This window comes from Sceloporus occidentalis, unplaced genomic scaffold (assembly GCF_023333645.1).
Source record: "Sceloporus occidentalis isolate IW3139 unplaced genomic scaffold, rSceOcc1.0.p SCAF_8, whole genome shotgun sequence".
NCBI classification, from domain to species: domain Eukaryota; kingdom Metazoa; phylum Chordata; class Lepidosauria; order Squamata; family Phrynosomatidae; genus Sceloporus; species Sceloporus occidentalis.
In genome coordinates, this window is record NW_028316988.1 from 24772606 (window position 1) to 24785602 (window position 12997).

Here is a 12997-nt window from a genome sequence, read left to right on the forward strand (position 1 = left end):
AAGGCTACTTACTTTGAAGGTGAATTTGGACGCGCTCATGACTTCGATGATGTTGAAAGCTGCCCAGCTGATATCATAGCCCAGCATCTGCAACTGGGGAAGCAGAAAGGTCAAGGTGTTAATTTCAGAACAGCAAGGGTGAAAACATCCTTGGGACATGCATCTATTTATTGTTAGCAGAGAAACATCCTGTTTTACACTCGCCTAACAAAAGTAAATAAATTTAAACAAAACACAAAGTAGGCATGCGACCCAAGAGAATAATTAAAATTCAGGGCTACTTCATCTCTTTAACTTTATGCAGTCCACAGATATGAGCTCCCTGGTTTCTTTAGCTCAGGAGTTAGTAATTGTTAGGGGTTAGGGCTGCACTCCTGTCATACTCAGGGGGGTGGGTGGGCGGGGGGAGGATTTGTTTTGGACTCTAAGCTCCAAGTCTCTCCTGGGCCTAAAATAATCTGCAGGGTCCCCAGAAGCATGCCAAAATTATCCATAACTCTCTAAAGGATATTTGGGAGCCAAAAAAGGAGGGATGAACACTAGTGGAATCGAATAAGAATAATTTTATTCATCTGAGAAACTGAGCAGCCCTGCAATTCTGGCTTCCTCTGATATGAGAATCGGGCCCCCAACTTCTGGAAATGAAAATGCTCCTACAAGCCTACACAATCTCCTCCAAGGCCATCCAACATCTCATCCTGGGATGTTCCCCAGAGAGGCAGGTAGCAAGGTGCCTGCTAGCAGTCTGGGCTGAAAGGCAAAGCAACTTAACACCTCTGCAAGGGAGATACTTACATAGGTGAGCTTACAGACGGCATTTGCTTTCACCGCAATGTTATCCTGCTTCAACTCTTGCTTGATCTCATCAATGCACTGGGAGATGTATTTTGCCTGGAGAAAAAGCAGGGGGAAGAGAGGAAAGGAGAAGGAAGTGTTAGGCCAACAGTGCCTTGAGTTTTGATAAACGGTGATACACTTCACTCTTAAGACCCAAAGGTTTAGTCTAGTCTGCAGAACACACATATTTCGTAATTGCCAGGATGAAATGCAGCAGGGCTGCCAGCCAAGTGTCCAAGAAGGTTATTGTCTACACGAGTTGCTACTTTGGATTGTCCACAGCTGCCAAGAGGCATGCCTTCAACCAGAAGTCACAAAGAGACACAGCAGGTTACCTTCTCTAAGGACAGAAGAACCAGGAGCTGGAAATGAATTTTCTGATCAAAGACATAGCAAGGCTACTGGCCCTCCAAAGAGGGTGACTGGGAAGAGGCAAATGTATGACCCCAGAGAGGACTTTGAGCAATTAACTGAGTTCTCATAGGACACCCCTAGCTCTCTCAAGTCCTATGGCAGGTGGGAGGGGAACCATGTCCTTTGGAATTCACTGGACTAGGCTAAGATTCACCAAAGAAGATGGGCATTGTGGTGTATGCTCGTGATAAAACATGAAACATGACTTGCTTAAGAAAATAGCAATGCTGTGGAATTATAGAAGAGGTAGAGAAAGAGGGAGACTGCACTATAGGTTGACTGGTTTCATCGAGGAAGCCATGACTGCTCTACATTTCCAAGACCTGAGAAGGGATGTTCATACACGATCTCCTGGAGATATCTCATTCATAAACTGAAGTTCACCTGGTGGCAAAGGACATCAACAATTTGTTTTCCACTTTCATGATTCCTGTGCAAGCCACTCTGGGGACTATAAAGCAGGATATAAGAATTAATAAAACATTATCCCTTTTTTAACCAAGAGAGCTTTAAGTATTAAAACAAACAGCAACTGTAGTGACTCTTTAAGCCTGGGCTGGCAGCATAAAGGGAAGAAGACTTTGCAAGCCATCAATTTATTGGTAATAATACCAGCTTTCTACAGAAGTCACTAAAGTACTGTATATTATAAAGGCAAATAGTAGAAATATATTTAGACCAAAAACATGTTTTAAAAAGCTATTAACATTGCTTTGCTCTATGGTTTATACTGGTCTGCTAGCTGATTTTAGAGTCTCCTAGCCTCCTTCTGACTCCACCAAGAACACAAACCTCCCCTGTTGTTCTGTGGGCCTCTCTCTGAGACGGCCGATGTGACCGACGTGCTCCTAGTCATGGGATTTTGCCCCATCACAGAAGCACATGAGGCCACAACTGAAAAGGCAAATCAGCACCAAGATTCCGAAGGGCTCTACAGTGCAAACATAGACTCCCAAAGAGGTGACAGTAGGACAAAGAAGACATGGAGACTTAAGGCTGTGGTATACACAATTCCAGGAATAAAAACCGAGTTCCACAACTGAGAGCCTGCTTTGCAGATTCAGAAATCCCCAGCATTTCAAGTTAAAATAGCAGCAGAGGTAGTAGCAAGGCCAAGAATCCTCTGTCAGAGAACTCAAAGAGTTGTTGCTCATCACAACAGATAAGCAAAGCAGATAAAAAGAAGTTCTTTAGAAATGTGAAAATAGAAACAGACTGCTGGTTTTTTTTTTTTAAATTCCCATATTCTCTTGTGCCTGGACTAGTGTAGAGTGTGCAAAATCACTGCAAATGCTGAGAAAAATTCACCTCCTTTTTGTCAGCAGGAACCCTTCTGGATTTGTTCAGACAGCCTGGATAGCTGCATGGGGGAAAGATTGGGTGACATATGGCTTTTGTTTCCCTAAAAGTTGGGGAAACTACAGAAAACACCAGGAACACATATTTAACATCTACCTTCAGATCATGAAGGTTTCACAATTCCGGCAGTAACACGAGATGCTGACAGAGCCTCCTTGTTCGGTATGCAACAGATCTCTTAACACATTGTGCCCCTGCTAAATATTTGATGGCCATGTCGCAGCAGGAGAAAACTAGTGTCATGGAATCCCTCATGCGTTTGTACAGGCCTCGGCTACTCCTGTACTTGCCAGCAAAGGCCCTAATCTCTCACATGAGGAGTTATTTCTGAAGTCACCCAAGATGTGATGGCCAAAGACAGTGGGGGGGAAATACCCAAACACACCTCTTCTAAATTTCAAGCTGAACAGACTGTAAACCGTTTAGGGAATGCTTAAGTGCAATGATGATAAGCGGTACAGAAATGTATTTGCTATTGAAGTACTACTGATATTGAAGACAGTAACTGGGAATCGTATTGTGTTTTTACAGTGCCACAGTGGTATATGTCACCTCTTCCACAGTTACTCACCCCTGCCCAACTACCGTTAAAATAGAATTAGATCATTGACACTAGTAAAACAGTTTAAAATGTACAGTGGGCCTTGGCATCTGCTGGATTTTGGCTCCAGGACCCGCCATGGATACCAAAATCCAAGGATACTCAAGTCCCATAATGTACAATGGGATGGTAAAAAGCTGTCCCTTATAGAAAAGGGCAAAACCAAGGTTTGCTCTTTGGAATTTTCAGGTCATGGATGGTTGAATCCATGAATGTAGAATCTGTGGATATGGAGGTCTGTCTGTATCTAAAAAAGATAAAAAGTAGTTTTAAAAAGTGCAGTTTAAAATACCACAGCACCTTCCTAAAAGCCCTTAAAAACAATCAGTTCTAAAAACCTGACAGAATTGCTTTTTAAAAAGTCTTTTCCTGCTGATGGACAGCAAAGAGGGGGCCATTCTAGCCTTGCTAGGGAGGGATTTCTAGAGTCTGGAGCAGCCACAGAGAAGCCTCTATCTTGCACTTCGATCACAGTACTTACATGGGGAAGGGATGAAAGTTTTGTTCCTATTATGCTCTCTTTGTGCATGATCTTGAGAAGACCATGCTGAGTATCTTGGTATATCTATTCTATAATGCACACATCAAATTACTATCCCAACCCACAAATCCTTGTGCCCATGAGAGGACAATTAGCAGATGAGGATTATTTGTGCTGGAGGAAAGAGGAAAAGTAGGGTAAATATAGCAGGAAGAGACTGGTTCACAGATTTTGGAACAAAATTCCCCCATCTGACGTCTGCACTGGTCTCATGCACCACACATCCGTCAACTCAGGGCAAATAGCACAATCCATCTAATATAAATTCCTGCCATTGATGCCCACAGTTGCGCACAATGTCCCTTTCTTTCCAGTTTTTGAGTCTGAAACTGTGAAAGAAAAGCATCACAAGAATGCCAGAGGGAAGCTTAGTGAGGACAAGGTGGAAGAGCAGGAGCAAACAAAGGAATAACCAGTCACAAACACAGCCTAAGTGTGGTGACAAGAGCTGTGTAAGAAAAAGGAAAGACAGGGCTCCTTTTAGCTTGCATCTCACTCCTCCTCCTCTTCCCAATTCACACTCTGCTCTCTCCTGCTGGGTGTCATTTTTAGCAGGTTTACACTTGAGTCAAATTCAGCCCCTGCGCTGCCTCTTCAGAATGACAGGGCAGAGAGGGAGAATTCACGTTTATAGGATCTGCTCCTGGCCCATAGGAAAAAGCAATTTAATTCATTCTGAACTGTGTTCTCTGCCAAGTGGGCAGCCATGGCGTTGGAGGCAGCCAAAAGGACCTGAAACGCACCAGCCATAAGTTGTTGAAAGCACAGGTGTTATTTACTTTCAGTGCTGGCAACCTGGAAAGCAGAAAACCTGTCTGTAAGACGAACTGGTCTTTCTGCCAAAAGCCAGACAGCCATGACATGTGGCACTGGACAGAAAGGCAATTCTAGAAAGACACGTCGGAGTTTACCCATGAGTCATGTGAAGCGGAGAAAGGGAGCATCAGGCTGCGATTTGCTGAGCGGACCTAACGTCACATGGAAATAGAAACAGGGAGGAAGCAAGGTTTCTGGCTGCCACTGTGAGGCTGAGAAAGACGGAGAGGGGGAGGCTTGAGAAAGCGGCAAGGCAAACAAAAAGGGCTGAATGAAAGGGAGTGGTTTGGAAGGGAAGGGAAGGCACTAGAGAAGAAATCTTAAAGGCCCTTTGTCACCTTCCAAGGACTTGGGATACATCTACAGTGAAGAAATAATGCGGTTGGACAGTGCTTGAATGGCCATGTGTGCCACAACAAACAACCATTCCCGGATTTCTCTAGCATGAGAATTCAAGCATTGTTCAACCGCATTATCTCTCCACTGTGGATAGCCTCTTAGTTTCCTGAAAGTGTTCCAAGGTCCCTTTTTATCTAGGTGAGTAAAGAAGAGAAGATACTGAAGGTACTTTCTCTAAAGATGCCAGCCACAGATGCTGGCAAAATGTTAGGAATAAACTCTTCTAGAACATGGCCACATAGCCCGAAAAACCCACAAAAAACAAGAGGAGGTACTCTTTGCTGCCTATTGACATCCCAGCACCAGCCCCTGCCTTTCCTCTTTCCCAAACTAGAGGAAGGGCATATGATGAGGGAGGTGTGCCTACAACTTAGCCCCATAAAGCAAGAGAGGTCAGAGTCAAGCCACACTTAGGTTGGCACAGCTCACCTTGGCACTACAGTGGATCAGAGGCAGTCTCTCGTACACTGATATAAACATCTGTTTGAGCAAAAGAAACCCCTGCCTGGTTCAATATTTTCATTAGCTAGTTATTATCAATCCAGTTCTCTTATACTGCTAGTTACTACAACATCAGAGACCAACCAGCCTTTCTCTCAAATGGTAGTAAACGGGTAGAGGGGAGGTAAATGCTCTTTAACCAAAGCTGTGTGGGAAGAGGCCATAGCACCACAGTTTTTAAGACTGTGGTCTTTCTCTCAGATTTGCTGCCCAGCTGGCACAGATTCTGACAACGTTCTTCTTTGGCCTCACCCATTTCTTACAGTTTCTCTGCTGCAATTCCTCTTTTCGCCTCAGAAGCAAATGCTTGATCTGCTCTTGCTCAGACATTATCCATGCTCTCTTGCTAATGAGAAAGCAATACACTTTTTTTTGTTGCTCTGTATGTAGTTCAGTGGTAGAACGCATACTTTGCATTGAAAAGGTCCCTGGTCCGATCCCTACCAACCCATCTGAAATCCTGGAGATTCACGTGGACAACAGAGGAAGCAACAGTTTCACTCCTTGTGAAGCGGCTTCCCATATCTTGCTCTTCATAGGGAGGAAGCAAACAGTTTGGGGAACGATACAAGCCCTAAAAGACAATTTATACAAGCCCTAAAAGATGATTTCCTTTGAAGCCGGGGAGGGAAGGAACGGCCAAGCTACATGTCTGACAATGGCCTGTTACAGACAGCCAAAATAAAGCTGCTTCGAGTCACAGTGGAGGTATGGTGTTTCAATGATGCATGCGTCCTAAGAGTCCAGAAACCACACCAAAGCCACGCTCCAGTCCTTAGGGTTGGAGCATGGCTTTGGTGCGACTTCTGGACTCTTAGGATGTATGCATAATTGAAACACCATACCTCCACTGTGACTCGAAGCAGCTTTATTTTGGCTGTCTGCAACAGGCCAATATTCTCCCATTTCCCTAAGTTAAATCCAAAAAGTTGAAGCACTGAACATTGCCTCTCTGTACCCAACTGTAAAAGAAAGGCTTTTAGGAACTAACAGAAGCCTGGATGGAAATCTCCAGATTAAATGGATGAGCATATCTAAAGCCTCACTTTAACGTGGTGAAAAGGTGGTAGTACCTCTATCCAAAAGAATAGAACTCCCTTAGATAGATAATTAGATAAAAAGATTGAACTAAGAAGAACGTTTTGCTTTGTTAATTCATAAAAGCAGTACAGTGCCATTTGTCTTTAAAGCATTAACCCCCAAAGGGCTGGAAGGACACACTTGTGGGTAAGTAGGCCAGGGACACAAAATCTTTGTTGCCTGCTGCTGGTTTGCCCATCTTCCTAGAGTGGCCAAAGAGATGGCTCTAGGAAGCTCACAAAAGCAGGGCTTTTATCCCCAGACTCTCAAACCCAGTGCTGCCACCGAACATGAAGGCTCCATCTAATCCTACTTATAAGACAAGCCATTTTCGTGGGCATCTTGAAAATGACTAGGGTGGGAGAGCAGTTATTTAACATGGTAGATGGCACTCCTGGCCTAATCTACAGCATGGTGATAAGAAACTTTGCAAGGCTGCTGTAACAATTACAGAACCAATGTAATAAATGGAGAGGAAGAAGGAATTCAGCAGCACCTTTGGGACTAACTGGTTCATCCCGGCATGAGCTCTTGTGGATATCAATCCACTTTCTTCCGATGAACTAATAATGCATGGGAAGCGTCTCTAAAAACATCCCTTCAAGGGCTGATGCAAGAGTAACCAGTCGCCAGCTACCAGATCTCCCCAATCTGGTACTGTCCTGATGTGTTAGACTGAAGTGTCACCAGGGTCCGAAACACATGGCAGAAATAATCCAGCTGAGACTACTGTAACTGCCCAGGCTCAATGCTAGGGGATCCTGGGAATTGTAGTTTATTGTGGGACCAGAGCTCTCTGACAGAGAAGGCTCAATGTCTCACAAGACTACAGTTCTCAGAATTCCCTAGCACTGAGCCAGGGCATTTAAAACGGTCTCAAGCTGGATTATTTCTGCAGTGTGTTTTGGACTCAGGTTTCCAAAACTACAATAAAGGACGGTCAAAATGCATGGCCTGCAGGGCTGGCAATGAGGAAGCAGCAGCTGTTCACAAGCTTGCATTCTAGCTAAACACCGAATGAAAACATTGACTTCGGTCAACTTAGCCATGTGTTTCTCTGTAAAAATTAACATATTGATCACATAGGCTGGTTATTTAAACTTTCTGAAATGACAGAAATTGAGAAACTGACAGCTTGCTTGCATAACAAAGATCCCAACGTTATAGAAGAAGAATGGCCTCAAACAGTGGAATATTGTAAAACCAGATGGTTGTAAGATGCCGGAACACTAAGTGAAATCTTAACATGGTTTAATACTTTATATCTGTATATATACTTAAACGTTCCTATAAATTAGGAAATGCTCATGGAAGACTATTAAGGTAAGCTGTGACATTATATTCAATATCTGACAAGGAGAGGATTTGTAGATAAGGGGCTGTTACCAGAGGGACTGAGGAAGTCAATTCAGGAGAAACTTCTATTTTATGTGATCTCCTGTTCTGTGTGTGATGTAGATGTATTTTATATATTAATAATTTCTAATAAAATAAATAAATAAATGATAGGATGCACACATTTCTGTCTTTATGGAAGGACCACACCGCAAAATGCAGTATTATTTGGCATCTTGTTCAGTCTATGTCGACATCCCTTTCTCTAAAGAGACACTGAGCAAATCTAGTTAGGACTACCTCTGGAAGAAACAATGGCCTGATACAGACAGGCCAAAATAAAGCTGCTTCGAGTCACTTTGGAGGCATGCTGTTTAAATGATACATGTGTCCTAAGAGTCCAGAAGCCGCACCAAAACCATGCTCCAGTCCCAAGGACCGGAGTGCAGCTTTGGTGCAGCTTCTAGACTCTTAGGACGCATGCATCATTGAAACACCATACCTCCAAAGTGACCTGAAGCAGCTTTATTTTGGCCTGTCTGTATAGGGCCAATGTTGGGGAAAGCTTCAGTCCAGCCACACCTGGACATCATGTATATATATAAAAGTATCTAGGACTACCATATATACTTAACTATAAATCGACCTCATGTGTAAGTCGAGTTAGAGTTTGTCGTGGGCCCAGAGTGGAGCAACTCCCAGAATGCCTGGAGCCAGGGCAGTTAAAGCGGTGCCAAACCAGGTTATTTCTCCAGTGCGGATGCAGCCGTTACCTCATGCGATGGAATATTTACGCTCCCTCTGCCACTAGAAACACACCAACAACATCAACATTGGTGGCTATTAATATCATTAAAATGACTAACATCGACTAATGTCTGATTATTGCTATAGGGGTTGAACCTCCCTTGTCTAAAACGCTTAGGACAGAGGTGTTCTGGGTGTCTTTGGATTTGGGAATACAGTGAACCCTCCTCATCCATGGATGGATTCAAGCACCCATGGCTTGAAAAAAGGATACATCCCAAATAGCAAACCTTGATCTTGCCATTTTATATAAGGGACGCCATTTTACTATGCCATTGTATTTAATGGGACTTGTCCCGGAACCGAACCCCAGAGGATAGCAAGGACCCGTATTGGCACATATGCACATACTGAGATATCTTGGGGATCGGGCATCCAAGTCTAAACACAAAGTTCATTTATGTTTCATATAAGCCTTGTATACTTAAGTGTGAAGTTAATTTTGTGCAATGTTTTAAACAATTGTGCATTGCAACAAAACTTGTGCACGCTGAACCATTGCAAAGCAAAGCTTTCACCATCTCAAGTCCCCCATGAATGAAGTTTGGGTTCTTGGGAGTATTTTGGAATTCCAGATGATAGACTCTCTTAACCTTAGGCCCCTATATAATGTAATACATAGGATAAGCTCCCTATAGGTTGGCTGTACGGGTCCGTGGATGATGGGAGCTGTAGTGTACATGCGGAGGACCGGGCTCAGAGAGGGGAGTGTATATGGGGGAGAAAGCAGTATGGCTGGACCTCAATGGGCGCATAGTGTGGAGGTCCATGGATGATGGGAGCTGTATTCTACATCTGTAGAACCAGGCTCAGAGAGATGTATATAATAGGGGGGAAAGCAGTAAGGCTGGATCTCAATGGGAGCTGTCATCCTCTATGTCTAGTATTGGTGTCCATGGATGATGGGAGCTGTAGTCCACATTTGTAGAACCAGGCTCAGAGAGTAGAGAAAACAATACCTTTCTCCACATATACTGTATGTATATAGCAGTATGGCCAGATCTCAATGGGAGTTGTCCTCCTCCATGCCTAGTATGTGAGGGTCTGTGGATGATAAGAGGTGTAGTCTACATCTGGAGAACCAGGCTCAGAGAGGGGTGTGTGTGTGTGTGTGTGTATAAATATACAGGGGAGAAACAGCACGGCTAGATTTCAATGGGAGTTATTGTCCTCCGTGCCTAGTGTGGGGGTCTGTGGACGATGGGAGCTGTAGTCTACATCTGTAGAAGTGGGCTCAGAGAGGTGTGTGTGTGTGTACAGAGGAGAAAGCAGTAAGGTTGGATCTCAATGGGAGTTGTCATCCTCCATGCCTAGTGTGGGTGTCCATGAATGATGGGAGCTGTAGTCTGCATCTGGAGAACCAGGGTCGGAGAGGTGGATGTGTGTGTGTGAGAAACCAGTAAGACCAGATGTCAATGGGAGTTGTTGTCATCTACATCTAGTATGGGGGTCTGTGGATGATGGAAGCTGTAGTCCATATCTGTAGAACCAGGCTCAGAGAGGTGTGTGAATATACATATACATACACACACACACACACACACACACACACCAGAAACAGCAGTGTGGCTGAATCTCAATGGGAGCTGTCCTCCTCCATGCCTAGTATGGATGTCCATGGATGATGGGAGCTATAGTCTACATCTGGAGAAACAGGCTCAGATATATATAGCAGAAAGCAATATGGCTGGACCTCAATGGGAGCTGTTATCTTTGAAGCCTAGTATGTGGGGCCCCAAGGATGATGGGCGCTGTAGTCCACATCTGTAGAATCGAGCTCAGACAAGCGTATGTTTGTATATACAGGAGAAAGCAGTACGGCTAGATCTCAATGGGAGCTGTTGTTCTTCATGCCTAGTATGTGCATCTGTGGATGGTGGGAGCTGTAGCCACATCTGCAGAACCAGGCTCAGAGGTGTGTGTTTGTATACAGGGGAGGAAGCAATGGGAGTCGTCCTCCTCCATGTCTAGTGTGGGGCTCTGTGGGTGATGGGAGCTGTAGTCTACATCTGGAGAACCGTATGGCTGGACTTCAATGGGAGTGCTCCTTCTCCATGCCTAGTGTGGGCATCAGTGGACGATGGGAGCTGTAGTCTACATCTGTAGATCCAGGCTCAGAGAGGTGTGTGTGGAGTTGTCATCCTCCATGGGTGTCAGTGGATGATGGGAACTGCAGTCCACATCTGGAGAACCAGGATCAAGGAGAAGCATGTGTTTGTGTATAGGGAAGAAAACAGTCATAATGCCAGATCTCAATGGACGCTGTCACCCTCGATGCTCAGTAGGTGGATAATGGGAGCCGCAGTCCGCATTTGTAGAAGTGGGCTCAGAGGTGTGTGTATGTGTGTGTGTGTGTGTGTGTATATATATATATATAGTACATAGGGGAGAAAGCAGTAAGGCTGGACCTCGATGGGAGCTGTGCTCCTCCACGCCTATTGTTGGGGGGTCCATGGATGATGGGAGTTGTAGTCCACAGCGACAGAGCTGTGGAGGAAGAAAGGCCAGAGGGTTGTGTGGGAGACATATATGTCTGGGCCTGGCTCACCTCGTCCTCCTTGTGGTTCCGGATGCCCCGCACCAGGTCCTGGAGGTTCTTGTCGAACATGCGGTCGATGCTGCCTTTGACCATCTTCAGCGCCATGGCGAACGGAGGGAAAGCGCCGGCTCAAGGCAGGAAAGGGAAGCCGAGGAGGAGGAGGAGGCCAGCGTCCGGAGCTCACATGCCGGGCCCCAGGCAGCGCCGCGCTCCTCCCTCCCTTTCCTCCTTCATTGAGGGCTCCTTCCCTCCCTTCCTCCGGCGGCGCTCCTCCGAAGGGAAAAAAAAGCCACAAAATGGCGGACAGTCAGCTGAGGAAGACTCGCTCCGCCACGCCCCCTTTTAACGTACTTGCGTCAGCACGCACGCACGCATCGGAGACTTCGAGGAACAGTCTGGGGACGCTCTAGCCCAAGCGTCTCTATGGCTTCAAGGTGTTTTTTTTTTCTCCCCTTAGCGTCATATCCGGTTTCCCTCTTTCTACAGGCATTTCCGGGAGAAAGAAGGAAAGGGCGCTCTAGCCAGCTCTCTATGCTTCCCTTTTGCGTCATTAGAGGGATTCCGACGCGTCATTCGAAGCCCCGCCCACTCTTTGATCTCACAGTCGCATTAAATTAATGCGCTTTGACACCGCTATTAATTGGCTCAGTGCTGTGGCGGGGTTTTGGGATGTGTAGGCTGCGTCCACACTGGAGAAATAACCCGGTTTGGCACCGCTTTAACTGCCCTGGCTCAAGGCTGTGGGATTCTGGGAGTTGGAGTATGTTGTGGGGGCCAGAGCTGGGGATGATGGAGGTTGCAGTCCCAACTGATCTGTTGGCTGGGCTAAGATGGAGGAAGGCTTACAATCAAACACACTTCCTTTTGCCCTGCATTTCAGGGCTTCCTCCATTTGGGGGCAGCCCAACACAACTCTCCACTCAAGTGGAGGTTTCAAGAAAGGAATGCCTTCACAACATTGAAACTGGAGACTCACACATTGTATTTGTCCAGGGCTGTGTAGACAGCCAGGGGTTGTGTAGTGGTTTGAGTGTTGGACTGCGACCCTGGAGACCAGGGTTCGAATCCTGGTCGGCCATGTAAACGCACTGGGTGACCTTGGGCAAGTCACACTCTCTCAGCCTCAGAAGAAGGCGACGGCAAACGCCTTCTGGTCAAATCCTGCCAAGAAAAACCCCATGATAAGGTCAGCATTAGCCAGAAATGACTTTAAGGCACACACAACAACAATAACAACAGCATTCCTGCATGGCTAGGGGCAGGACAAGGAAAAAAGGCAATTAATAATAATAAAGATACGTATAAAAATACTATTAAAAATAACAAAAATGGCAGTGATGATGATGGACGCTCATCCCTCGACATCCGCGGCTTTGGCTTTTGCAGATTTGATTACTCATTAATTAATAATTAATAATAATAATAATTTGTTTTATTTATATACCGCTATTCCAAAGATCATAGCGGTGAACAGCAAGTAAGCTAATTAGCAAGTAAGCTAATTTGCCCCCAACAGTCTGGGTACTCATTTTAGCGACCTCGGAAGGATGCAAGCCTGAGTCGAGCTTGGGCCCTTTTGCTGGTCTTGAACTCGCAACCTTGTGGTTTCGAGTGAATGGCTGCAGTACAGGCATTTAACCACTGCGCCACCAGGGCTCCCTCTAGGAATATCTAGGTCCTCCAGCACAACTCTACAAGCTTTAATTTGGGGCTCCTCCAGCGCAATTTCTATGGTCCATGTCTGGCAGATGTTGACCACAGAGTTGCA

At 45.4% G+C, this 12997-nt stretch overlaps 1 protein-coding gene across 2 annotated transcripts in view; it reads right to left on the reverse strand.

The window, feature by feature from the left end:
- AP3D1 (adaptor related protein complex 3 subunit delta 1) overlaps positions 1-11514 on the reverse strand; it is a 36608-nt gene extending 25094 nt beyond the window's left edge. For both annotated transcript variants that reach the window (XM_089535539.1, XM_089535540.1), the window contains exons 1-3: positions 11239-11514; positions 796-891; positions 13-93 (exon numbers count right to left, since the gene is read on the reverse strand). In XM_089535539.1, coding sequence (XP_089391665.1) covers positions 13-93; positions 796-891; positions 11239-11334 — 273 coding nt within the window. In that variant the 5' untranslated portion in view covers positions 11335-11514. The remainder of the gene's footprint in view (positions 1-12; positions 94-795; positions 892-11238) is intronic.
- Positions 11515-12997: the final 1483 nt, after the last annotated feature.